Source organism: Moschus berezovskii, chromosome 2, assembly GCF_049115385.1.
Source record: "Moschus berezovskii isolate FMDL1 chromosome 2, NW_MosBer_1.0, whole genome shotgun sequence".
Classification (NCBI taxonomy): domain Eukaryota; kingdom Metazoa; phylum Chordata; class Mammalia; order Artiodactyla; family Moschidae; genus Moschus; species Moschus berezovskii.
The window spans coordinates 74,590,975-74,616,087 of NC_142461.1; the positions used below are offsets into that span (position 1 = coordinate 74,590,975).

General features: G+C 52.5%; 2 protein-coding genes across 10 annotated transcripts in view; one reads left to right on the forward strand and one right to left on the reverse strand.

Moving 5' to 3' along the window:
- MGAT5 (alpha-1,6-mannosylglycoprotein 6-beta-N-acetylglucosaminyltransferase) overlaps positions 1-17,288 on the forward strand; it is a 407,856-nt gene extending 390,568 nt beyond the window's left edge. For 8 of the 9 annotated variants that reach the window (XM_088829001.1, XM_088829003.1, XM_088828985.1 and 5 more), the window contains 3 exons: positions 3,168-3,325; positions 7,704-7,782; positions 11,430-17,288. In XM_088829001.1, coding sequence (XP_088685127.1) covers positions 3,168-3,325; positions 7,704-7,782; positions 11,430-11,615 — 423 coding nt within the window. In that variant the 3' untranslated portion in view covers positions 11,616-17,288. The remainder of the gene's footprint in view (positions 1-3,167; positions 3,326-7,703; positions 7,783-11,429) is intronic. The other variant, XM_055398622.2, reaches the window with a different exon arrangement.
- A 1,239-nt stretch (positions 17,289-18,527) lies between these two features.
- Positions 18,528-25,113, reverse strand: part of TMEM163 (transmembrane protein 163) — a 281,351-nt gene continuing 274,765 nt past the window's right edge. Inside the window, exons 7-8 of the mRNA XM_055397815.2 lie at positions 20,403-20,544; positions 18,528-19,204 (exon numbers count right to left, since the gene is read on the reverse strand). Of these exons, the coding sequence (XP_055253790.2) occupies positions 19,144-19,204; positions 20,403-20,544 (203 nt within the window). The 3' untranslated portion in view covers positions 18,528-19,143. The remainder of the gene's footprint in view (positions 19,205-20,402; positions 20,545-25,113) is intronic.

Consider the following 25,113-nt stretch of genomic DNA (forward strand, 5'->3'; position numbering starts at 1 on the left):
TGGGGCTTCACCCACCTCACTGCTCAGGGACCCTGCAGGACCCAGTCCTCCGGCAGTGCTCCACGTGACCAACAGAAGGCGCACAGAACCGGTGCCTGCTGGCTCCAATTCTGAAAGCCTGAGATGGTTAACCAGCTCCCCATCCACAAAGAGGATAGAGAGAAAGCAAGAGGAAAAAGAATATTCCAAAAGGATGTACATTGAAAAGCAAACTCCCTGATGATCCCCGACCCCGTTACCCATTTCCTCTTCTTAGTGGTGCCAGAGATATTCTTACAGGAACACAGGCCTGATTATGTGCATTGACACAAATGAAAACACACTAGCATTCAACCTATTTTTTTCCCTTCTCAATTGGTACTGGGGATATCTCCATGTCAGGGCATAGTAATGTGTTACATTGCTTGGTTTTCTTTGAACAGTTACCTGTTTAAATACTACCTTTAGATTGTTTCACTTCAGTTCAGCCACTCCTGTCTGACTCTTTAGGACCCCATGGACTGCAGCACACCAGGCTTCCCTGTCCATCTCCAAGAGTTTGCACAAACTCATGTCCATCGAGTTGGTGATGCCATCCAGGCATCTCATCCTCTGTCATCCCCTTCTCCTCCTGCCTCCAATCTTTCCCAGCATCAGGGTCTTTTTTTAATGAGTCAGCTCTCCTCATCAGGTGGTTAAAGTATTGGAGTTTCAGCATCAGTTCCTCCAATGAATATTCAAGACTGATTTTCTTTAGGATTGACTGGTTTGATCTCCTTGCAGTCCAAGGGACTCTCAAGAGTCTTCTTGAACACCACAGTTCAACTTTTATGGTCCAACTCTCACATCCATATATGACTACTGGAGAAGCCATAGCTTTGACTATATGGACCTTTGTCAACAAAGTAATGTGTCTGCTTTTTTTATGCTGTCTAGATTTGTTATAGCTTTTCTTCCAAGGAGCAAGCGTCTTAACTTCATGGCTGCAGTCACCATCTGCAGTGATTGTGGAGCCCAGAAAATAAAGTCTGTCACTGTTTCTCTTGTTTCCTTATCTATTTCTCATGAAGTAATGGGACCAGATGCCATGATCTTCACTTTATAAGTGTTGAGTTTTAAGCCAGCTTTTTCACTCTCCTCTTTCACTTTCATCAAGAGGCTCTTTAGTTCCACTTTGCTTTCTGCCGTAAGGGTGGTATCATCTGCATATCTGAGATTATTGATATCTCTCCCAGCAATCTTGATTCCAGCTTGTGCTTCATCCAGCCTGGCATTTCGCATGGTGTCCTCTGCATTTAAGTTAAATAAGCTGGGTGACAATATACAGCCTTGACGTACTCCTTTCCCGATTTGGAACCGGTCCATTGTTCCATGTCCGGTTCTAACTGTTGCTTCTTGACCTGCATACAGCTTTCTCAGGAGGCAGGTAAAGTGGTCTGGAATTCCCATCTCTTTAAGAATTTTCCATAGTTTGTTGTGATCCACACTGTCAAAGGCTTTGGCTTAGTCAATAAAGCAGAAGTAGATATTTTTCTAGAATTCTCTTGCTTTTTCTTTGATGCCATGGATGTTGGCCATTTGATCTCTGGTTCCTCTGCCTTTTTCTAAATCAAACTTGAACATCTGGAAATTCTTGGTTCACATAATTTTGAAGCCTAGCTTGGAGAATTTTGAGCATTACTTTGCTAGTGTGTGAGATGAGTGCAATTGTGCAATAGTTTGAACATTCTTTGGCATTGCTTTTCTTTGGTATTGGAATGAAAACTGACCTTTTCCAGTCCTGTAGCCACTGCAGAGTTTTTCATATTTGCTGGCATACTGAGTGCAGCACTTTAACAGCATCATCTTTAAGGATTTGAAATAGCTTAGCTGGATTTTTATCACCTCCACTAGCTTTGTTCATAGTAATGCTTCCTAAGGCCCACTTGACTTCACACTCCAGGATGTCTGGCTCTAGGTGTTTAAACACAACATTTTAATACAATATACAACCTTTAGGTTGTTTCAAGTCTTCCACTTCTCCTCTCAACAATATTGCATAGGTTTCCCTGTGTCCTGAGTAGGTTTCTTTGTCCCTTGTGTCCCATATGTCTGGGGTGAATTCCTCCAAGTAGAATTGAGAGCCCAGGATCCTAACCATCACTGGGCACCCCGAGGCCTAGCCCACCCCAAAAGAAGTTAAGCAAACACGGCTTCTCTTCTGCAGGTTGGATGGCCCAGGGATTCGGAGGGCTTTGACTAGGGTTCCATCAGCAACATTTAAGCAGAGCGGGCTCTGGATGCCAGTGGTACATGAGTTCCCACCCCCGGTACCTGTTCAGACTTGCTCCTGGCATGGCTAAGATGAAAGCTGGGGTCCCAGGTCGGGGAGAGTTCCTGCTCCTCACCTGCCCTATCCCTGGTCCCACTTCAGCTTTCTCCTCACCGCTCAGCTTATCCATGCTGCACGCGTTTCCTCCTGGTCCTCCCCACCCATGACTCCCCTGGACATGTGCGTTTCCTCTGCTCCCTGTAGATCCCAGGAATGACCAACCAGCTCCATCCTGAGCACACCCCCACCTTCGCTGCCTCCGGGTGCCTCTCCTCTCAGGGGGTACCAGGGTACTTCACCTCCTATCACGCATCCTCAGACAGCTTCTCTAGTTATTGAATTTGGGTTATAATTGTTTCAACCAACTGAGCTTCTATCAAGACCATGTCCCCATGACAGGTTCTATTCCAGAGACCTACAGACCTCTCTTGCTTCCCTGAGTTGAAACTAGCACTCACAAAACAGTGTTATATTAGGCAACCATTGTTAAATTCTGTGTCAAATTAGGTAGTCGCTGAAAATGTCTTAGGAATTAGGGCAGAGGGAACAGAACAGCTGGTGAAGGTGGGCCTGGAGATGGGCCTTCAAGGGTGGAGACTTTAAATAGCTCGACTGTATCATCGTGGACAGTGACATGAAGGGATAGCCCCCGTTACTGGCAGCCACGGTGCTGGGCATAGGAAGCTGCTGAGTAGAGGTGTCAAGGCCAAGGCCGTGTTCTGGCTGAGATCCCAGCCTGAGTCCATCTGGCTCCCATCCGCTGCCCCTCTCCGCTCTCGCATAGCCGGTGCCCCAGCTTGTTGGGACTGGTTGGCAGACTGGGGATTCCCCGCTTGCATCCCTGGTCCCTTGATTGACAGTTTCATTGTCATTCTAGGACTTCTGCCACGGGCAAGTGATGTGGCCGCCCCTGAGTGCCCTACAGGTAAAATTTGCTGAACCCGGCCAGTCCTGCAAGCAGGTGTGTCAGGAGAACCAGCTCATCTGTGAGCCGTCCTTCTTCCAGCATCTCAACAAGGACAAGGACCTGCTGAAGTAAGTGCCAGAGCGCGGGACGGCGGCTCCCCCTCCAGCTCGCCTCGGGCCTAGAGTTGGGTTGACAGGGATGAGTTTGCATTTCTAGGCTCTAGGTTCAGGGGCTGTTGGAATAAATTGTGGAGAAGGAGCAGGTCACACCACGTCTCCCCCTACCCAGAGAAAGTTGGCCTAGCATTTTTACTGTTAGGTAGATGAGGTCACCTGGCCTGCTGATACATTTAGAATTCAAATGGGGGTGTCGTATGTGCATAAATAATGCCAAGTCTGGGCTTGGAGATGGTGGGAGGTGTCAGTTAGCTAATTCGTACCCAAGAAGCATAAGAGGCAAGATGGGCCCAGAACCGCAAGCATGGACGGACCCGCCCCTGAGGTCCCGGACTGAAGCCAGGTCCCCAGATGGCATCTAGCAGAGTGACAGTCTTAAACCCTGGAGTCAGGGAGGAATGAAAAATATGGGCAAAGAGCTGGCACAGAACTGCCCACAGCAAATCCACTGCTGCCCTCCCCTCCTGCAGCCCCATCCCCTTTGTACTTTATTCTGGCCCTTTTGGAAGGAGTGCATCACAGCAGCTGTGAGCCTGGCACTGCCAGGTCCCTGAGGGTCCCCGAGCAGGGTGGCGGGCACAGCACTGGGATCACAGCCCAGAGTTGCCCAGTGGGGTCTTCTCTCTCACCGGCATTGCTTCCCTTGTGCTGCTTGTGTTACTTAATGTTGTTGTTTAGTCGATAAGTCATGTTCAATTCTGCAACCTCGTGGTCTGTAGTCTGCCAAGCTCCTCTGTCCATAGGATTCTCCACACAAGAATACTGGAGTGGGTTGCCATTTCCTTCTCCAGGGCATCTTCCAGACCCAGGGAACAAGCCTGCGTCTCCTGCATTGGCAGGCGGGTTCTTTACCACTGAGCTACCAGGGAAGCAGTTACTTTCAGTAACACCATTCATTTCCTTTTGTGGTGGCATTTTGAGTTTGGTGTTTGCATTTTCCAGATTTACGTGTGAGGTTTCTTCTGGCCTCAGACTCATGACCTCGGTTCAGTTCAGTCACTCAGTCGTGTCCGACTCTTTGCGACCCCATGAATCACAGCACGACAGGCCTCCCTGTCCATCACCAACTCCTGGAGTTCACTCAAACTCATGTCCACAGAGTCGGTGATGCCATCCAGCCATCCCATTCTCTGCCGTCCCCTTTTCCTCCCGCCCCCAATCCCTCCCAGCATCAGAGTCTTTTCCAGTGAGTCAACTTGTCGCATGAGGTGGCCAAAGTATTGCAGTTTCTTTCAGCTTTAGCATCATCAGTCCTTCCAATGAGCACCCAGGATTGATCTCCTTTAGAATGGACTGGTTGGATCTCCTTGCAGTACAAGGGACTCTCAAGAGTCTTCTCCAGCATCACAGTTCAAAAGCATCAATTCTTCGGCGCTCAGCTTTCTTCACAGTCCAACTCTTACAACCATACATGACCACTGGAAAAACCATAGCCTTGACTAGATGGACCTTTGTTGGCAAAGTAACGTCTCTGCTTTTTAATATACTATCTAGGTTGGTCATAACTTTCCTTCCAAGGAGTAAGCGTCTTTTAATTTCATGGCTGCAGTCAGCATCCACAGTGATTTTGGAGCCCAAAAAAATAAAGTCTGACACTGTTTCCACCGTTTCCCCATCTATTTCCCATGAAGTGATGGGACCAGATGCCATGATCTTTGTTTTCTGAATGTTGAGCTTCAAGCCAACCTTTTCACTCTCCTCTTTCACTTTCATCAAGAGGCTTTTGAGTTCCTCTTCACTTTCTGCCATAAGGGTGGTGTCATCTGCATATCTGAGGTTATTGATGTCATGATATCATGACCTCAGTCAGGGCTAAATCTGTGCCTTGATATTTATCGCACCCACCCTGGGCTTGTGACTCAGCTGGTAAAGATTCTACCTGCAAAGAGGGAGATGTGGGTTTGATCCCGGGTTGGGAAGATCCCCTGGAAAGGGGAAAGGCTACCCACTCCAGTATTCTGGCCTGGAGAATTCCATGGACTGTATGGTCCACAGGGTCAAAAAGAGTTGGACATGACTGAGTGACTTTCACTCACTGGGCCACAACCTAGTTAATTACCTGTCACCTCCCTCCCAACCTTAATAGCTCTAATGTGGTGTTTTCCCCTAGGGGATTTGTTCTCCCGACTCCAGATATTCTGCAGAGCAGTTGTTTGGTCCCAGCCTTTTTTCCTTTAACTTATGTATTAGCTGTGCTGGGCCTCTGTTGCTGCTCAGGATTTGCTCTAGTTGCAGCGAGCGAGGCCTGCTCCCTGGCTGTGGTGCGCAGGTTTCTCATTGCAGTGACTTCTCTGGAGCCTGGACTCCAGGCACTCGGGCCTCAGCAGTTGTGGAGCCTGGGCTTAGTTGCTCTGTGGTACGTGGGCTCAGTAGTTGGTAGCTTCCAGGCTCTGGAACACACACTCAGGAGTTGTGGTACAAGGGCTTGCATGTGGGTTCCTCCCCGACCAGGGATCGAACCTGTGTCTTCTGAAATGGCATGTGGATTCTTTACCACCTGAGCCACCAGGGAAGCCCCTGCCCCAATCTTAAGGAACACAGTTGACTCAGGGCTCCAGGCTTACAGGTCTCCATCCTGGCTTCACGCCCTGTTAGAGCACAGTTGGCCACTGCATTTATCTGGGCACAGTGGTCTGAGCTGGCCTGGCCCTGCCTGTAAGCCTTATTATGCTCACCTCAAGTAATAAGGTGTAAAACCCTTTTCAGAGAGGAAATGTGATCTCTACCATCTTGCCTGCAGGACTTCTTTCCTGAGTAGGGACTCAGAGGATTCTATTTTTTCTCATTTTTTTTACACGAAGACCAGGATCAGAGGTGGCCTCAATTCCACCAGCAGAATAGAGGCCAGCCCAGCAGAGTTGGTCAGCATCCTGCTCTGCAGCTGGTGACACCGTGTGAGCGGCAGCGCCGGTCTGATGTTTGTGATGTCTGTGGAGCTTCTACCTCCAGAGCACGTGTCCCCGATTCTAAGTGCAGGAGGAGCTTCCCACTCACCCCTGTTGCAGACCACTCCTGTACCAAGTTGGCTTCCTAAGAACCTGAGTGTTTCCCTGTTTGATAGGAAGCCTGGCGTCACTAGGGATAGACTGCCAGCTGGCCACACCCAACTGTCCATGTGCAGCCCCGCCTACCTCTGGAGGAAGGAACCCTGATGGGACTGCTCAGAGGCGTGGGCCTTCCTAGCCAGGCCAGGGGCAGGACTCCAGGAGAGTCAGGGGCCGGCTCAGAGAGCCCAGGGCCCCACCGAGCCTGTAGGGGAACAGGAAGGGGAGCCATTTGACCCAGTTCCTCTGTTCTGTCCATCTTCCCACCTGTAAAATAGGGACATCCCCAGCGATGGTGAGCCTGTGTACAGCAAAGCCTTTCCCTCCAGGACTGCGGGTCATGGAGCAGGCCTGAAGTCACCAGGCTGCAACCAGAAAAGTCAGTCCCCCGCCCCCACCTCAAACCCCAACCCCCCACCGACAATGCATACACCAGGCCGAGCCCAGGGGAGCAGAAGGCCTGGGTGAGGGGCCACCCTGGGCCAGGCCCTTTGCCAAGGCATTACTGAGCAGCCCCCTCCCACCTACCCCCTTGTAGATCTGTGGGTTTTCTCCCTAGGAGGCTGCCGCGAATGCTAATTTTGCAATAGAGCCGCCTGAAATTAATTTTCTGAACATAAGAGCCCTATTGAATACCTTTGTTTCTGCATTTGTAAATACAGATAATGTCATAGCTCTCTGGCAAGTCTGCTGAGTGCCTCCTCAGCGCAGCAATCCTGGCTGATCCATATTCATGGCCACTTAGCTGTGAGCGGCTCCTCCAAGCCCATGATGCTGTTTTTCCTCCAGCTTGGGGTCTGGCTCTGAGTTTAAGCTCCTTTCCATCTCCGGGTGTCCCTGGCCTGTCCTCGCCATGCAGTATGATTTGATATGACAGATGTCAAGTGTCCCATGCTGTCACCTTGACTTGGGGAGTCAGGCAGCTGGTCGTGGAGCTCCTGCTCAGGTGGGGCTGTGGGAGTGATGGAGAGTTGACCAGGCAGCTGGTCGTGGAGCTCCTGCTCAGGTGGGGCTGTGGGAGTGATGGAGAGTTGACCACAAACCCCTGTGCACAGAGCACGCGTGACTCAGGTGCAACCTGACTTGACCCAGACCAGGCCCTGAGAGGTCAGAGGACAGCAGTCCTAGAAAGAGCCGGAGTCCGTGCTGACGGGTCCAGGCTGAGCACCTCACCCCAGAAATAGAAACACATGTTAGTGGAAGACCGCCTTTGTAGTGTTGCTACAAGTCGTATCCTCTAAAATATTAATTTACTGAGTTTGAGGTGGTTTTTTTTTTTTTTGAAGAGGAATTCTAAGCCATGAAGCCTGGACTGTGAGCGCTGTGGTGCCTCAGAGTGGTGACAAGGGAGTTTGGGGAGACTTGGTGGGTACGGGGTTGGGATTAGCAAGGTGGAGTGGGGGGAGGGGAGGAGGGAGACCCACAGGTGGGGCCCGCTTCCTTCCTTTCATCCTGCAGGGGTCTGTGTGTGGAGAGGGCTGCGGGGCTTCTGTCCTCTTGGGAAGGGAGAAGCTTTGCCTTTTTCTTGTTTTAAGAGCTCTAAGTTCTCTGGTGAGGGCTGAAAGGCCTCAGAAGCCCAAGTTCCCATGCTGTGAGAGAAGCCGTTGAGGGCAGTTAGAGAGAGGTGAGCACCCCAGGGGCCACAGAATGGAAACAGCACAACGGGTGTGTGTGTGGTGTGTGTGAGAATGGAAACAGCACAAGGTGTGTGTGTGTGATGTGTGTGTGTGTGTTTAAGAATGGAAACAGCACAAGGTGTGTGTGTGTGTGTAAGAATGGAAACAGCACAAGGTGTGTGTGTAAGAATGGAAACAGCACAAGGTGTGTGTGTGATGTGTGTGTAAGAATGGAAACAGCACAAGGTGTGTGTGTGTGTGTGTGTGTGTAAGAATGGAAACAGCACAAGGTGTGTGTGTGTGATATGTGTGTGTGTAAGAATGGAAACAGCACAAGGTGTGTGTGTGTGTAAGAATGGAAACAGCACAAGGTGTGTGTGTGTGTGTAAGAATGGAAACAGCACAAGGTGTGTGTGTGTGATATGTGTGTGTGTAAGAATGGAAACAGCACAAGGTGTGTGTGTGTGTAAGAATGGAAATAGCACAAGGTGTGTGTGTGTGTGTAAGAATGGAAACAGCACAAGGTGTGTGTGTGTGATGTGTGTGTGAGAATGGAAACAGCACAAGGTGTGTGTGTGATGTGTGTGTAAGAATGGAAACAGCACAAGGTGTGTGTGTGTGTGTAAGAATGGAAACAGCACAAGGTGTGTGTGTGTGATGTGTGTGTGTGTGAGAATGGAAACAGCACAAGGTGTGTGTGTGTATACGCCCGTGCGGGCGAGACAGCCATGTTAGGAACAGAGGCAGGACAGCAACATACTCGCCCTGAAGAGGCAAGGGACCACGTGGGGGTGAGGATGTGCTCTAGCGATTGGGAAGGTCCCCTCTCCCTGCTGAGCTCAGCAAGGATGCTCGAGGGGCCTCTCTGCAGGCCCGGGGCTGTAGGACAGAGACCCCAGGCCAGAGATTGGGTCGCATCCAAGGGTGGCTCCACCACCACTCAGCTGAGCCTCTGGGGAGCTCGCTGGGCCAGGTCACCCATGGCTCCAGGGAACGCCCATTGCTCGAGTGCTTTGTGGTGGTCTTTGGACATTGGCCTTGGACAGGCTGCTGCTGCAGCCTTGTGGCCATGGGCACATGTGGTCACACTGTGGTACGCTGGGCCTGGAGTCCAAGTCCAGGAGGCCAGGAGCAGGGGTGTTGCTCCCTGGCTCTTGACAGTCCCTCCCACTCGCCACGGGGTCCGAGTTCTGGAGACTTCATGCCCCTGATGAGCCATGTGCCAGGCAGATGGCCTGAGTTAAGACACAGCAGCTGCAGTGATTCACCTAAATGCATAAATAGCATAAGCACAAATCTGGATCCCGAGGCCACATTCTGTGTGGAAACTTCATGCCCAGCTGGGCTCTCGAGACCCCCTTTCAGTGTTGGTGAGGAAATAGGCAGGACCAGGTGGGCCCTGCCTCTGACTTGTGTTTCCTTTAGGAAATCCATGGAGCCCCCAACTCCCTGCCCTCACCATGACCCTAACCCTCTGGGTGCTTCCGTCTCCCAGCTGGCACACCTAACATCAGGAGGTGTTAAGCTACTTAGAGAAGTCACAGAGCTCCCTGGTGACTGCAAGAGCAGGACAGGAAGGGGCGCTGCCCTCCTGAGAGCCAGGAGTGGACTGGCAGCCCCGGAGAACTCACCAGAAGCCCAGGAGATGCGCTGGAAATCACAGATTAATGCTGGCAAGGGGGCAAGTGGGCCCAGACCGTTAGTTGGCTCAAGGAAGATGAGCGGGCAGGAGTAACGCTGGGTGGGGGTGGGGATCACATGCTTTTCTCCCAACATTTGGAAGCTTTCCAGAAGTGGCAGGAAACCTCAGGTTCCCCGCCCGAATCCCATCCCTGTCAGCAAGAATAAGGACCTCTGGGAACAAAGCAAAATGGAGATGCTTGGCCTGTGAATTTACATTCACAGTGTGGGGTGAGGGCAGAAGGTGGCGGTCCGCCCCACATCTGCCAGCGGGAGTGAGCGTGCTAGTTCTCATGTGCTGAATGCTTACTCAGAGCTGGACTCTGCCAGCTGCTCTGTAAACATTAATTTAATCCCTGTGCTTTCCCCCTGTGAATGGGTAAAGAATCCGCCTGCAGTGCAGGAAACACAGGAGATGCAGGTTCGATTCCTTGGTCAGGAAGATGATCTGGAGAGGGGAATGGCAACCCACTCCAGTATTCTTGCCTGAAAAGTCCCATGGACAGAGGAGCCTGGTGGGCTGCAGTCCAAAGGATTGCATAGAGTCAGACATGAATGTGCGACTAAGCACATGACCTTCCCTGTGAGTCAAGGGGTATTTATCCCCATTTCACAGAAAAGGAAACTGAGGCTCGGGCACTGGTCCAGGGCCACACAGCTCATAAGAGATGAAGCCAGGATGCAAACCCAGATCTGTCTGGCCCTCCTACACTACCTTCTCTGAGCTGGTCCCCACCAGGCATGTGGGACAACAGGGGACAAGGTGGTGGGACCCGAACACCCCAGCTGGGAAGAGAACTTACGTGGCTCTTCTTTGAGATGAGAGGCCAACACTGTTCTGAGCCCCGCAGGTGGGGGTTTCAGCCTGAGGAAGCAAACCCCAGGGGTCTGCAGCCCACAGCCAGATGGGCAGGAGAAGACGGGGGAGGAGCAGGAACCTGGGCCTGGATCAATCCCTGCTCTGCGCAACCACAACCCTCGAGGGCTGGGGGCCAGGCTGGGTGGTAGGACGTTCTGTTGCCACAGTCGTGGAAGGCGGCTGCAAAGGTCCTGTGAATTTGATGCCCAGGAAACCATCTGATTGCTCTCCAGTGGGAGACTAAGGTCGTATAACAGAGATCTCTCTAAGCATTAGTTTTAAAAATAGACATAGTTTTAAAATGTTCTACAAAGCATTTAAATAATGCATATGATTGTCCCAGCCTCACTTCTCAGAAGTAACCATTGTTAAGTCTTCAGTGTACCTGCTCTACTTTCTTCCCCTCTTCCTTCCTGTCTCCCTCTCTTTTTCTCTCTTCTCCCTCTCTCTCTGCCCCCCTTGCTGTCTTCCACACTCACTCTCTCTGGGTGTGCACACGCACACACACACACGTGGATACACTGCGCCCCCTGTTATTACTTGCGCTCATGCTGGTGCTCCCATTCCTTCCTCCTTGTCAAGTGCTGTGTGTGACCCTGATAACACAGCTGAGCCACGGGGGATCCAGCCATTCGCCACGTGCTGAGTCTTCAGGTTATTTCCAGTTCTTCTCCATGACAGGCATTGCTTCACTAAGCAGCCTTGACCACATACCGTACCCGCACGCACATCCAGGTGCTCGCACACCCTTCTCAAGCCCGGGTTCCCAGAAGTGAGGATGGCTGGGTCAGAGGGTGGCAGAAGGGGCCAGGGCGAGGACAGTCCCTGCCTCTCCACCCCTTCCTCTTCCTCTTCAGGTACGAGGTGAACTGCCAAAGCTCAGAGCTGGCCAAGGACATCGTGGCGCCCTCCTTCGACCCCAAGAACAAGCACTGTGTGTTTCAAGGCGACCTCCTGCTGTTCAGCTGTGCCGGTGCCCACGCCCGCCACCGGAGGATCTGCCCCTGCCGGGACTTCATCAAAGGCCAGGTGGCTCTCTGTAAAGACTGTCTATAGCGGCCACCACTCCACCCGCGCCCACGCTCTGCAGAGGGGAGACAGTGGCTCCAGCCCCATTAGGGTGGGGCAGAGACACAGACGCCATTCAGGGACTCTTCCCAGAGCCTGAACGTTTTGGTGAAAGGTCTCGATTTGGTACCGGTCCCGCTGCAATCAGAGCATCACAGCGGAGCTCTCACCAAAACAAAACGAGAGCCAACCTCAGGCCGGGAACCTGGCTTCTCCCTGGCACAACTTCGTCTTTAATTTTGGAGGAGCTACTGTAGGGAGACTGTGCAGCTGCTCCAGGGTAAAAAAAAGAGAATCTCAATATTCGTTTAAATGAAACAAAACCAGAGGAAGAATCGAGCTAGTTGGAAAGAACTTCCTACGGGAACATTCCTAAACCCATTAATTTATTTATTTGGGAGGGAGGGAGGGGGAGCTGGGGAGGGCAAAGAGGGATTGATTGCGCGTCTTGCTACTTCTCTGATTTTCCTCTGTTGGCCATCCCTCTTCACTATAACATGACTGTTGTCTGCTTTGGGCAGGGTGCACCGTGGGGCTGGTGGCATGATTAAGGGCAGCTATGGGTACCTAGCTCCTCAAAGTGGATGGTGGCAGAGAAAAGAAATTCCTTGTGCTTAGCAGGTGGCAGAGGCTATGGGATAGGCACCCCCTGGTTGTCAGGGGACATGCCTGTGTGGTCCAGAGAGCCCACCAGGGACCAGAAATGGGCTGCTTTGCAGTGACAGGCTCCTTTCCTCTGTTCCATCCCTCCCCCCGAGGTGGAACACACCCCCACACAGGTTGGCTGTCATTTCTGGTTAGGATTAAAAGCTACCCTTGCACTTGGAGGTGGCGCTCTTTACCCCCTTGAGAAGGGGTGTCTTTGAATTGTGATTTGGACAGGAGTGAAGCTGGTCCCTAAGAACTAGTGGCACCACCTGAGCTGGGCTTGTGTTCTATTCACTCAGTCCAGTGTCACCAAAGTCCAGGGGATGAGGCTCTCAGTGAACTTTTGATGTTGGCTGAGGGAGCAAGGGCAGGCCAGGATGATGATGTTGGCTGCTGACTGAGTGTGGGTGTGGTTTGCAAGGGGTAGGAATCTGATACTGGCTTTTACTCCAGGCAGAAATACTGGGGAGGAGGGTGTTGAACCGGTCAGCAGGTTGGACCAAACCCTGGAGTCCCTGTGCTCTGCTCTTGTGCAAGTTCCCCCCGCCCCTCCCCCCACGCCGTGCGTCAGTGCTTTGCGTGTGCGTGTTTCCTGTGATGCCCCTGGCATCTCCGTGCTGGTAAGAGCGAGCTCCCTTCTCCCTGGCAGAATGTCCCCCTTGAAAGCTGTCCCATGAGCCACCCAGCCCTCTTGAAGATTCTGAGTGGCTTGGCTGCTGAGCAGAAAAGCTGGACACAGCTAATGGCTGGGTGAGCCTTCGGGACGCAAGGTTCAGGTTAGAATTCTCAAGTCTGAGGCCCACCCAGGAGGAGTGTGGGGCTGGGAGGTTAGATTCCACCCACTCCTCGATTCTTCTTCTTGGGTATAAAATTAGTATCAAATGCACAGCCGGCCTTCTTTCCTTAGACTAACCTCAGTGGATCTTAGAGAATGGAGTGGGGGAGTGAGGGCAGCCAGGGTCTCCCCCACCCCACAGTTGGCCCCTGAGTACCTGTGCCAGGGAGAATGCTGATGGGAAAGCCTTCGTGCTGAGCATGGATGCCAGGGCCCACCCCTCACCAACTGGCTGAGAATAGAAACAAGGGCAGAAGTTGAAAGGAAACTGGGCAAGAGGGTCTGAGTGCCCGTGTGCTTTTGAGTGCTTCGCGAGGGCAGTTTCCTGCAGGGGGAGGAAACAGCTGCCATCCCTGCTGTGGGAAACCACTATTTCCTACGAATGGGCCTCCTGGCTGCAGCCTTCCTAGAGGGAATGCGCTTTAGCGCCCAGACCTGCAGTTCCTGGGCCAGTGCTGCCCTCTCCTGGGCCCTTCTGGCCATTTCTGGTGCAGAGGATATGCGTGCCCGTGTTTGCCCAGCAGGGGGAGCCTGCGGGCCGAGACCAGTTTCCCACGCTTTGCCAGACTAACCCATCTGGCAGAGATCCGTCAGAACAAGCACAGGAACTCTGAAAGCAAGGAGGTTGGAAAGCCCGGTTCTCAGAAACACGCTGTGCCGGCCTTGTGTTCCAGAAGCTGCAGGGATTGTTTGCCAGCTGCCCCTGAGCTCAGGGACACTCTGCCTTCTCGAGAATTCCTCTTCTCCACGCCAGGACCCTCAGTCAGGCAGCCCAGGGAGCACTTCCCCACCTTAAGATCCTTCTTGCTCCCCCATCCCAGTACTGACCGGAAGTAAGCCAGGGTTCTGCCCCAGGGTGGGGTGACGTGGCTGCTGCTCCTGGTGCAAAGAAACCCACACTCCAGTTGTTGAGGGCAGAGGGGGCGACACCAAATGCATACTGGTTCCCAGGCCTCCACAGACTTGGCCCCAGTCTAGCAGTTACCCCAGAGGATGTTAGGGTGGGGCCTCCATCTGTGCTGTGCAGGAAGGGCTGCAATTGCTGCCTGCTGTGGGAGAGGAAGGCGCCTTTCAGGGTGTGGGCTAGAAGCCTTGGGTGGTTTTGCCAGTGCCAATCTTGATAGAATCCTGAACCATCTTGTAATTGATGACAGCTCCACAGGGAGAGATATCCCCAGTCAGGACTAGCGTCTTCCTGTGCTCGGAGCATCTCTCACCTCTTGCCTGGATTTTTAGGTTTTGTACATTTTTTCCTAAAAGTTTGGATTTATTTTTCCTCCACTGTGATCCTAAGTTCTTAAAAAACTTGAGGGAAAAGGTTTAATTTATTAAAGGAGACAAAGCTTTCCTTTGAAATGTAAACACTTTCAGGAGTAAAAATTCCTGAAAGGGAAAACACACTTCTCATGCCAGTAAACACCTCATTTATTTCTGGTATGCTGTTTGATTTGCACATGCACAATTGGAGAAGCTTTTCGCATTTTTGCTTAGATCGGGTTTTTTACTTTGTGTTTGCTGTATGTTTGTAAGTATTAAGCGATCTTTTCTTTGGTGATATTTATTGTTTCTCTGAGGTGCCTTTTCACTTTTCTTTGGGGTTGGTTTTTGGAATCTGGTGTCGGTGTTTGGAATCCGGGTTTTGTTGAAGGAAGCTAGCAGACTCCTCCAGCTTGGAGATAGATAGGACCTGTTCTTGCAAGACTGAGGGCAACCCAGGCTGGATGCCAGGCATGCCCTCCAAGCTCCCCAGGTCACAGCATATGTGCGCAGATACCCCCATGCAGCCACAAGGGGCCCAAGAAGAGGGTTGACTTCCTCCAGACAAACCTTCACCCTCCTAGGCTGCTTGGCCAGGTCTCTGGGTTTGTCTAGAGACAGGTGGTTGACAGGTGCCACCCTGGGTGCTTGGTGGAGGGTGGTGGGGGCAGAGAACCAACCCTGTGTGAGGGGTTGCAGTGAAGGGAAGCAGGCCCTGCTGGGTTCATTGGAAGCAGTGGTCCCAAATCATTCTATCTCCCTAGCAGGATGAAGGGGAAATAATATGCACCCCCTGTCTTTATTTCCTTGGCAAACATCTGCCTCCCAGTAAGCTCCCTTGGCGCCCCAGTGCAGCTCACTGGTAGTAAAACTGTGATTGTGAGCAGTTAGGCAGAAACTGTGCTGTTATGGGCAGGTTTGTGCTTTTTAGACCAGGCCAATCAGACCACCCCCTCCCTGGGTGGTTTCCCTACTAGATGATATATATATATATATAATTGGGACATTGCCACCCTTGCCCACCCCACCCCACCCCCACACACAGCAATTCTTGATTTTAAAAAAAGTTCTATTAACGACAGGCTGTGGTTGTGTTACTCTCCCAAGCCTGGAATGTTTTATTTATTGAAGAATATTTTCATTTCCACATTGGTTTCATTCTAATCCTGCCCATCCCCTAGACTGCAGAGCATCTTCATGTGAAGAGACGGGCAGGTGTCAAGAGATTCAGGCTGCTCTAGGAAGGTGGGAGTTGCCTAAAGTGGAGGGTGGGTTCTTTTCCTTCTTGATGGCTTCAGCAAAAAAATGGAAAATCCAAGTTTATATGGCAAAAGGCCAAATTAGCTGTCTAGTGTCAGATGCAGAAAAAAATAAAAATTACCCTAGCTTTCTTAGCACTTAGGGGTTTTGTGAGGCTTCAGTGTTTAGCAATGTCTGGCATATAGTAAGTCCTAGTAAATGTTAAATATTGTTGTTTTTCACATTTCATAAACGTTGAAGAAAAAAAGAGCTGAGCTCACTTCCTATCATTGATTCCTGTAGGTGCAGGAAGATACTCCAAGTTGATAGAAAAGTTGTAGGAATTACAGGTTTAAGATGCCCAAGTCCTGTGTCCACCCTGCTGGCTAAAATGGTACTGTGTCCCTGAATGCACTGACTGATTTGAAAATATGCCTGACTTCAGCCCCAAGTGGAACTGGGCTGCAAAATCAGCTTGACATAAGAGAGTGGCCACATGCCAGACCCCACCCCACTGACATCTTCTGGACCCTTCCAGGGTGTGTGCAGAACTTTTTGAGCTGGAAATTAAGTCCTCTGACAGACTGTTCCCCTAAAGTTACCCATCTTCCTCTGAAATGCAATAATAGAGGTGTTTCTGTTTTTTATTTAAGTGAAAAGGAATGACCTCTTGAAAGTCCTCATTCTCCAGGAAGTCCCTTCGCTGCCCCCTGCTGGCCAGGGTGGCTTCTCCAGTGTCCAGTCCAAGAGGATCAGACTCCCAGGCTGGTTAGTTGTTATGTTCCTATCAAATTAAAGGTTAGTTCCGTGGCGAGCACGAGGGGTCTTCAGAACTCCAAGAGGCTGCTCCTAGCTTAGTGGTGTTTTTCCAAATCACCTGAATGTCAGTTGGCTTTTTTTATTTTGGGGGGGGGGGCAGTTGGTGTCTGCCTCTTACTTCCCTAAATAGGCTCAGTTTTTATCTCCTCTCCTATTTTGGCGCTATTGTGGATAGACTGCAATTGTGGGAAATGGAGGAATTTGTTGGTGTCTTTTTAAGATCCTTTGCATTCTCTTCAGCTGCATCAGCAGTCTCAACCTGGCTGTGGATATAAGATTGGAGTGCACCTTCTTCCGAGCATTTCCTCGATTTTTCCCAGATCTTATGGAGCCTTTAGATGACCCCCTAGCCCCCTGCAGCTGGTGAGGCAGGGCAGAGGGATGGAGGGCAGCTGTATGCTCATGTGGGGCACAGGGCCCTGTGTCTGGGGAGTCAGGAGGTGCGGTCCTGGGTGCTCAGACCACTTGCAGGAGGTCTCGAACCTAGCGCATTCAGCCACCTCTGAGATGGCGCAAACTTGGGAAGCATTTGTTCCCTGTCCTGCCCAGGTATGAACAGGACCAATGGGAGTGGGACAACCGATGCCAAAGGAGATGGTGACATCTTTTCTGCCATAGTTGCTGTCCCAAGCTCAGTGTCTATAAGCTAACGGCCATGCGCGTCTCTGTCTTCAGCCAGCTCCTGGTACGGCCGTTTTCCACTGTTCACCCAGGGTTAAGTCATGCAAGGTTCTGCCAATAAGGTGTTGCTGTCACATGTACTGTACCGGCGTAGAGCACTGCTTTGTTTTCCACTGTCGTAGAGAAAACTAGGGAGAACTTTATTTTTCAATAAACTTTTCTTGTGTGACAGATGGACCTGATTTTTGGGGGGGCGGGGGTTCCGGGTAGGTGCAGGGGGTGCGATGCCACCACTCCCCCAGCACTGGTGGCCGCGATTTCACCGTCTGCAGACACACTGCTGGAAACGCTGATGGGGGAAGGTAGGTTTAAGGAACTGGGGGAGGGGTAAGTGTTCACCATGTGAGACTCTTCCCTTCTATTGCATCCGCCAGTACTGATAGTGGAGCGCTCCTCCTCCCCTATACTCAACTAGAGGGGAACTGAATTTGTCGGTGGATTCCTAGGCTTTTCTTTTTTAAGATAACCGGAGGCTACAATGGATGTTTAAACTCCTTCAGGATGTGCTAGTACAGTAGCCCTTAAGAGGCTGTCTGTGGGCTTATTAGACCTGGACCACGTTTCCCTGCCTCAGAAAGAACACCTTGACCCCAGTGGTCCATGAGCACCTGGTTAGGCATATGCCCTGGGAACAAGGAAGGTCAAGTTTGTGCTCCCACCAGGGACTTGTAGGTGATGCTGGACGCTGTGCAGAGCACAGACTCCATGGGACACACCTGGCATCTTTGATGGGACACAAGTCCCCAGAAAGGTGAGCATAACTTGAGTGCTTAAGTTTTGGGGATGCTACACAAAGATTCCACAGTGGGAACTACATTAAACACAGGAAGAAAACCCTGCAGGAAAGGAACCTGTTGCATCTTGTATTTCCCAGAGCAGAACCGGGTCTGTTTTGTGTGTGACATGGTAACAGCCCGTAGAACATGCTTCAGAATGCTGCTGGAGAAAAGCACTCTTGAAAGCATCGGACTGAACCAAGGTCAGTGACCCCTTAGAATACACCACCTGCCCTTCAAGGGCTCTACCCAGGCACAAGTCGTCCTTCATCCACGACAGAACACCTGCCCACAGCAGTGACAACTCTGGCGATCACCTCCCCATACCATACAAAACAGGAAAAGGTCTTTATTGGTCACTGCTGCCCGGACAAGCAGCAGTGTTGGAGGACAGAACGGTGCATGTGGGGGGCCGTTTTGTACAGAGTCTACGACTAACGCTACATAAACCGAGAACATCTCATTCCTTACAGAGGAGGAAGCCATCGCGAGAAGACTGTGATGCACCATCACCACTGCACACAGCATATAGATCTATGCATCTATGGATAGATTATATAATTTATTACAAATAAACTGTGGTTTCACATCTCTCCAAAAGGGATCCTGTGTTTACACGTATATGTTTGGGCTCTGAACGTACAAGAAAGGATTGGGGCTGAGTTCGATCCATGCAAAGCTCATACATCTATCACTAAGTACTTTAAAAATAGAATGGTCTCCTTTAGAACAAATCCAGTGTTTAGACTGAGGATTAGTAAAACAGTATGAAACGAATGAAATACACGGATAGGAATTAGGAGGTGATCTACACGATGGTTCTGGAAAGGGGTGCAGGACCAAAGGGTACGGTCCTCTCTTAAAATCTGCCAGGAGACCAGAGACTCGGCCCACACAGGGCCCGGAGGAGGTGGGCCTGGTGGGTCACTATCCATGTCAGGCTGGGAGCACCACAGAGGGGTGGGTACCCTCCCCACACGAACCTGTTTTATAGCAGAAGGTGGACGAGGTCGGTTCCCATGGAGGGTCCCCGCTTGGTGAGTGTTGTCCTACGGTGTCGGGCGGGGGCGGTGGTGGGAGGAGAGCAGGGCAGTCCGACCTGCGGGGTAGACCTCGTTCCTGTGAGCACAAGCTTTCCGAGAGAGAAGCTGATGTTCAGTTAAACATGGGCACCGTCTGCCTGCGTGGAAGTGTCTCCTGGTCCTGACAGTCTTCATGCAGCGGCGGGGCAGCCGGCGCAGGCCACCTTCACTCAAACATCTCGTAGTGGCGCGTCTGCCTCACCCTCGGCACCATGTCGATGAGGAGTCTGCGAGGAGGAAGCGGACTGGTCACCCCAACAAGGACCCTCCACAGCCCTGGGCTTGGGCACCAGACGGGGGCTTTGTTTCTACAAATACAATTCACATACCATAAAATTCCTGTGACTTGGTGGCTTTCAGTGTACACACAGGTGGTGCAACCGTCATCACCACCTAATTCTAGAACGTTTTCATCACCCCCCAAAGAAACTATCTCACTTCTTCCATTGGGCGTGTTTTCAAGGTTCAGCCATGTGGCACAAATCAGTATTTCATTCTTCTTCTGGCTGAATAAAATCCTCCACTATGTCTCTACCACCTTTTATTTAATCAGTGGACATTTGTGCTCTTTAAAACCTGCATATGGGTTGTATGTTGGGCATACGAGTTTTTTCTACTTTTTGCTCACTGTGAATAATGCCCCTATGATCGTTCATGTGTAAGTTTTTACATGGATATGTTTTCATTTCTCTGGATAATGTACCGAGGAGTAGAATTGCTAGGCCAAATAGAAACTCTGTGTTTGACACTTTGAGAAACTGCTAACCTATCCCTGAAATGGCTAAACAATTTTATATCCCCACCAACAGAATACGGAGTTTTGATTTCTCCTTAACCTCACCAACACATACTGTCTCTTTTATTAAAGCCATCCTGGTGGGAGAGAGAAGTGTGTTAACATTTAAAAGCTTGAGAAACTTTTCTTTTCAGAGGCTGACTCCAGCCTGGACGCCGGGTACAGAGCCAGGGATGCCTACAGGGCACTTCAGTGAGTGGCCTCGGGCTGGACGAGAACCCAAGGCCTGCGTGGGTTTTTCTACATGCAGCCCTTCTGCACAAAGGCCCTTTTATAAAAAGTTTTCTCAATCTGGGGGCCTTAGCCCCCTCTACAACCTCCCCACTGACTGCAGCAGGTGGCAGAGGGGGCTAACGGGTGAGGATACCACACAGGCCTGCCTGTGTATCATCATGACCCTCACTATAGAGGAAGGAAGGGGCGCTGACCTTCTGGCACCAAGAGTTAAAGGGAGAACCACTTACCTCCCTCCTCTCCCAGCCACAAGGATGTGTGACGGCTGCTCGGGACTTCTCCAGTCCCCGACCTCGCCCAGGAGCAGGAGGGTCACAGGGACAGGACGTAGTTATCAGCAGTGGGGAATACAGCACCCCTGGCCGCCCAGAGAGCAAAGAGGAAGCAGCACTTACTTGACCCCGTAGGCAAATATGGTGAGGCCAATCAGCACGCCGATGCTGCCGTCCAGGTACCAGACAGCCGAGTTGTGCTTGAACACCTCCGCGCTCAGCAGGATGGAGAAGCCCATCACGCCTCCCACAAGGGAGTTAAACCCTGCAAGGGAAGCAGAGAAAGGCTGAGGCCAGTGCCCAGCATGGCCACAAGGAAACCCCCCAAATGCCAGGTGTGCCTCTGCATTCCAGAGCGTGCGCTGGAAGGAATGTTCCAGAAGCACTTTGCAAGCGGTAGCCACCACCTCAGACACCTATGTGGCTTGCCAAGTCTCCGCTCAGATGTCACCAGAGACCCCCTGGATACTTATCACCCCCATTATCAGTGTCCATCCCCTGCCAAGCACTCCTGCTCAGGAGCCTGTGTGCGGCGCCCGGGGCACTAGGCCCGCTGAACACACAGGACACACTCAGTGCTCAGGGACTCACATCTGTCTGATGTCTGCTGGGCAAGTACAGAGTTGGGATCCACTCAATTCTGTCAAGTCAGATTATTACCCCCATTTTACCAACAATAAAACTTAAGTTGAACAGAATGAGTGAGGTTCAGTAAACTGACCAGGGTTACATGGATTGAAAGGGGCAAGGCTGGGGTGATACCAGAACCCACATCCTTTCCCGACAGTCGCCCTGTCACCTGAGGCTTTTCACTCTCCAGGAAGGACATGCAAAGTCTCGAATCAGCTACAGAAAGAGCAATCAAGCAATCAAACAATACACCTCAACCACCATCTCCTCCCCATACGTCACCTCAGTGGGTCCCTACAACATGGACATCGCACTTCTGGTCTACCTGTAGGCTTTCCAAGGCCACACAAGAGGGAACGCCTTAGAGGGGCTCCCAGGGGCTCACTGAGCTGTGAGCCACAAGGCTCCTTGCCTGCTCAGTGTAACTGAGCCCCAAGAGCAGCCGCAAGCAGGCCCACACTGCTCGGGCAGGCCCGGAACCCCTCCAACAGCAGGCCCTGCTGCGTTCTCAGGCAGCTCGGCCTGTGTGAGGGCGCCATGCTTCTGCTGAACTCAAAAGCGGTAACTCCAGGTTCCAGTGGGAGAATTGAGATCAACCAATCTTAAATGCATTCAGTGGGGGCTGCACCACTAGGGACGTTCTAAAGGAAGAAGAGTGTAGGGTAGAGATGACAGGCCAAATCCCTTCTCAGGATCCACGAGGTAGACCTCAACAGGCTGCCTCCAGCAGTGGCACCCAGATGAAGCCAGGCCTGCAAGGTCATCTCTGGTGTCTGCGTCACACACACTTCTCTCCCCTCGGACCTCCATCACCTCCCTGCGCCAGTTCTCGGCTGAGGACTCGGCCTTGCATGTCTTAGAGCACATCAGGTTCAGATCACAATGCCTCATCGTGCCAGCACCAAACCCACCACTCACCGGTGCCCGCTGCCCCACCTCCTCAGCTGCTCCTCCAGTTACCGCTGCTCCTATGTCAGACCAGCGCCTTTGTCTCTGTTCACTGAAGGACTTTGTTCTTGAATTTCTTCTCCCTCTCCTGGATCACTCGCACTGGGATAAACCTCCACCTCCTCCCCTGACTCCATGCCACCCCCAACACAACTCCCATTCACCACCTCCCTTTGCAGAACTCCCTGAAGAGCTGTCTACCCCTGTTAAGCATACCTCCTGTTCTCTTTACCCTACCCCACCCTTAGATCCCCCCTCCCCTGAGCCCTCCCTGGTCTTGGATGGCTGCAGGCTGCCACCTGCCATGGCTGCCTCCCCAACCCTCAGGTCCCCCTCCCCTGAGCCCTCCCTGGTCACGGATGGCTGCAGGCTGCCACGTGCCATGGCTGCCTCCCCAACCCTCAGGTCCCCCCGTTCCCTGAGCCCTCCCTGGTCACGGATGGCTGCAGGCTGCCACGTGCCATGGTTGCTCCCCAGCCCTCAGGTCCCCCTGTCCTGAGCCCTCCCTGGTCATGGATGGCTCAAGGCTGTCACACGCCATGGTTGCCTCCCCGTCCTCGTCTGACGCCCTCCTGGGAATGCTTCCCTCCAGCCTCACATGACACCGCCCTCTGCCACTGTGTCTCTTCCCCCTCCAGCTGCTCCTCTCCTTCACTGGATCCTCCTAGTCACCCCCATCCGAGTTCCTGGCTTAGTCCCCCGAAGTCCTCCTCTGTCAACATTCTCCCCCAGGTTCTCACCTCCATCCCATAAGCCAGCGTCTCCATAGCTCTCTTTCATCCTGACCTTCCCCCTCAGCTGCAGACACAGAGGCATCTCAAACTGAACATATTCAGAGCAAAAAATTCTGCCTCCAAACGACTTACCTTTCAGCCACCTTCTGTGTAAACAGCGCCGCCATCCACCTAGCTGCTGAAGCTACAACCCTAGGAGTCCATCCTGGACCTTCCTCACACGCAAATCTAATCCGCCCATCAAGTCATTCTTGTCAACTGTTCCCTCCGAGAGTCATGCTCCATCTAGCCCAAGCCCCCTCCTCCATCCCCCGTCCCCTCCTGCCCACAACTCCCTCCTCACAGTGATTCCCCCCGCAGCAGCCAGAGTGGCCGTGGCATTGGACAGCAGCCAAGACCCTCCAGTAGACAAGCTGCCCACCCTGGAACATGTGTAGACTCTTCACGACCGACAAGCCCTGCCATGCGTGACCAGCCCCTACAGCCTGTCCACATCAGGTCCCCCGCCCTCGCCCCGTGCTCCGGCCACACTGGACTTGACCACCACCCTCCCGGACTCCTCCTCCTGGGGTCTCCCGGGCCGCCTCCTCCCCGGCCTGAACTCAGCCCCGACACACCTGCCTACCTTCTCATCCTTGCTCCTCCTTCACTGTTTTCCAGGGCTCTTCATCACATGGTGTTTTTGTTTTTACCATTTTTCTTTTTACAAACATCCCTGTCTTTCCCACCAGAAATGTAGCTTATGGATAGGAGTTTTGTCTCTCTGGGAGTCTGAGTCCCAGAATGGAGGCTGCCACTGCTCAGGGCCTCGACTGACTGCTGCATTCATACTGACCTCACAGATGGACAGAAGGGCCTCAGTCTTGCTAAGAGGACGCCTACTCGCCGGGCTGAGCTATCCCAAGAGAGATGAGGCCACCACGGCCCGGGCCCTGGGGTCTCCCTACCAAGGCAGAGCCTTTAGCTAGAGCTCCAGGCGGACAGCCCCCGAGAGGCAGAGGACTTACTCCTGGACTTCGGGGTGTGGCTGGGGGCTGTATGGAGAGTCAACCTCCCCACTCCACAAGGCTCACACCTGGTGGAGCTCTCCAACCCAGTACCACCTCAATACAGGCAACAAGGATGAGGAAAGGCGAACCCCACTACCTTCCCCCAACCGGGGCCACATCTTCTGGAGGCCAGTCCAGAGAACTGTGTGGAGGAGGAGGCCAGGACCTGCGGGGCACCTGCGGCTGGTGAGGGCTGTTCCAGGCGGGCCTCTCCTGCTCTGCTGTGTGTACCCGGGATCTCTGCCCACCGCCCATCGTGAGCCTCCCACCCCTCACCCACTGAGGCCTCCTTGGTAGATAGCCAGTCTGACAAGGAGCTTCCTCTGGGTGTGTCCTGGGGGGAGCCGGAGGGCAGGACTGGCATGAGCTTCACCCGAGATGTGTTCCACCACACCAAGTCCCAAGGCCAGACCTCTCAGCCTTCCACCTCCCCGCCATGGAGGCCAGGGGCAGGTGACTCCCTGGGTGCCCCTTCTCAGGGTGCCCGGGGCGAGGCTACAGCGCAGGCCCCTGTGGTGTGAGTTTCTGGGGCTCCTCCAGGCTCGCTCACCTCTAGATGTCGAGGAAGCGGACTCTGCTTCCCTTCCATCTCTGTTCTCCATGCAGCTCATGGAGCTGATGCTCCTGCAGCCTTCTTTCACCTCATGGGAAGCTGGGTGCCAGCCGAGTCTTTCCCAGCTCCTTGCATGTAGGGCACCTGGAACTTCCTCCCTCTCTGACCCACCCCTGGTTTCGGCCTCTGCACGTCACACCCTCCATTCTGCCTGCAGTCTCCCCAGGTAGGGGAACAGCAGGTCCACTGTGAGAACGGCGAGGCCGTGTTCCCTCCTGTCTTCTGATGCATCGAGGCTATCACAGTGTTCCCCTCTCCCATCAGAAGAGGCTGGCATTCACCCCCTTGCCTCTGGCTGTCCCTTGAATCCTCCTATTCCTTTTATTAATAACAAATGGAATCAGACCCTAGATGGCGCTAGTGGTAAAGAACCCGCCTGCCAATGTAGGGAATGCTGGAGACAAGTTCGATCCCTGGGTCGGGAAGATCCCCTGAAGAAGGGCATGCAACCCACTCCAATATTCTTGCCTGGAGAATTTCACAGACAAAGGAGCCTGGAGGGCTATGGTCTATAGCGTCACAAAGAATCGGACATGACTGAAGCAACTTAACACACAAGCACGCACAGAATCAGACCAGTCCTCTTTTCAAAAAAGTCTCTGGAGCCCACACCTTCTCACAGAGGGCCACACAGAGCATCCACAGAGGCCAGTACTCTGTCCAGGGGCTAGCTGGGCTGGAGCTTACCTCTCAAGCATCCTCCAAGCTGGGGGAGTTCTGTTCTGAGGGGTGGCCAGGGAAAGGCAGAGACAGGAAGGAGATGGCCGCTGCCCCCGGCAGACTAGAATCCTACACCCCTCTTTCTCCACCTTCGTCGTGGGCCAGTAGCCCTGGAGCCCTCAGCGAGCCCGCTGGAGCGG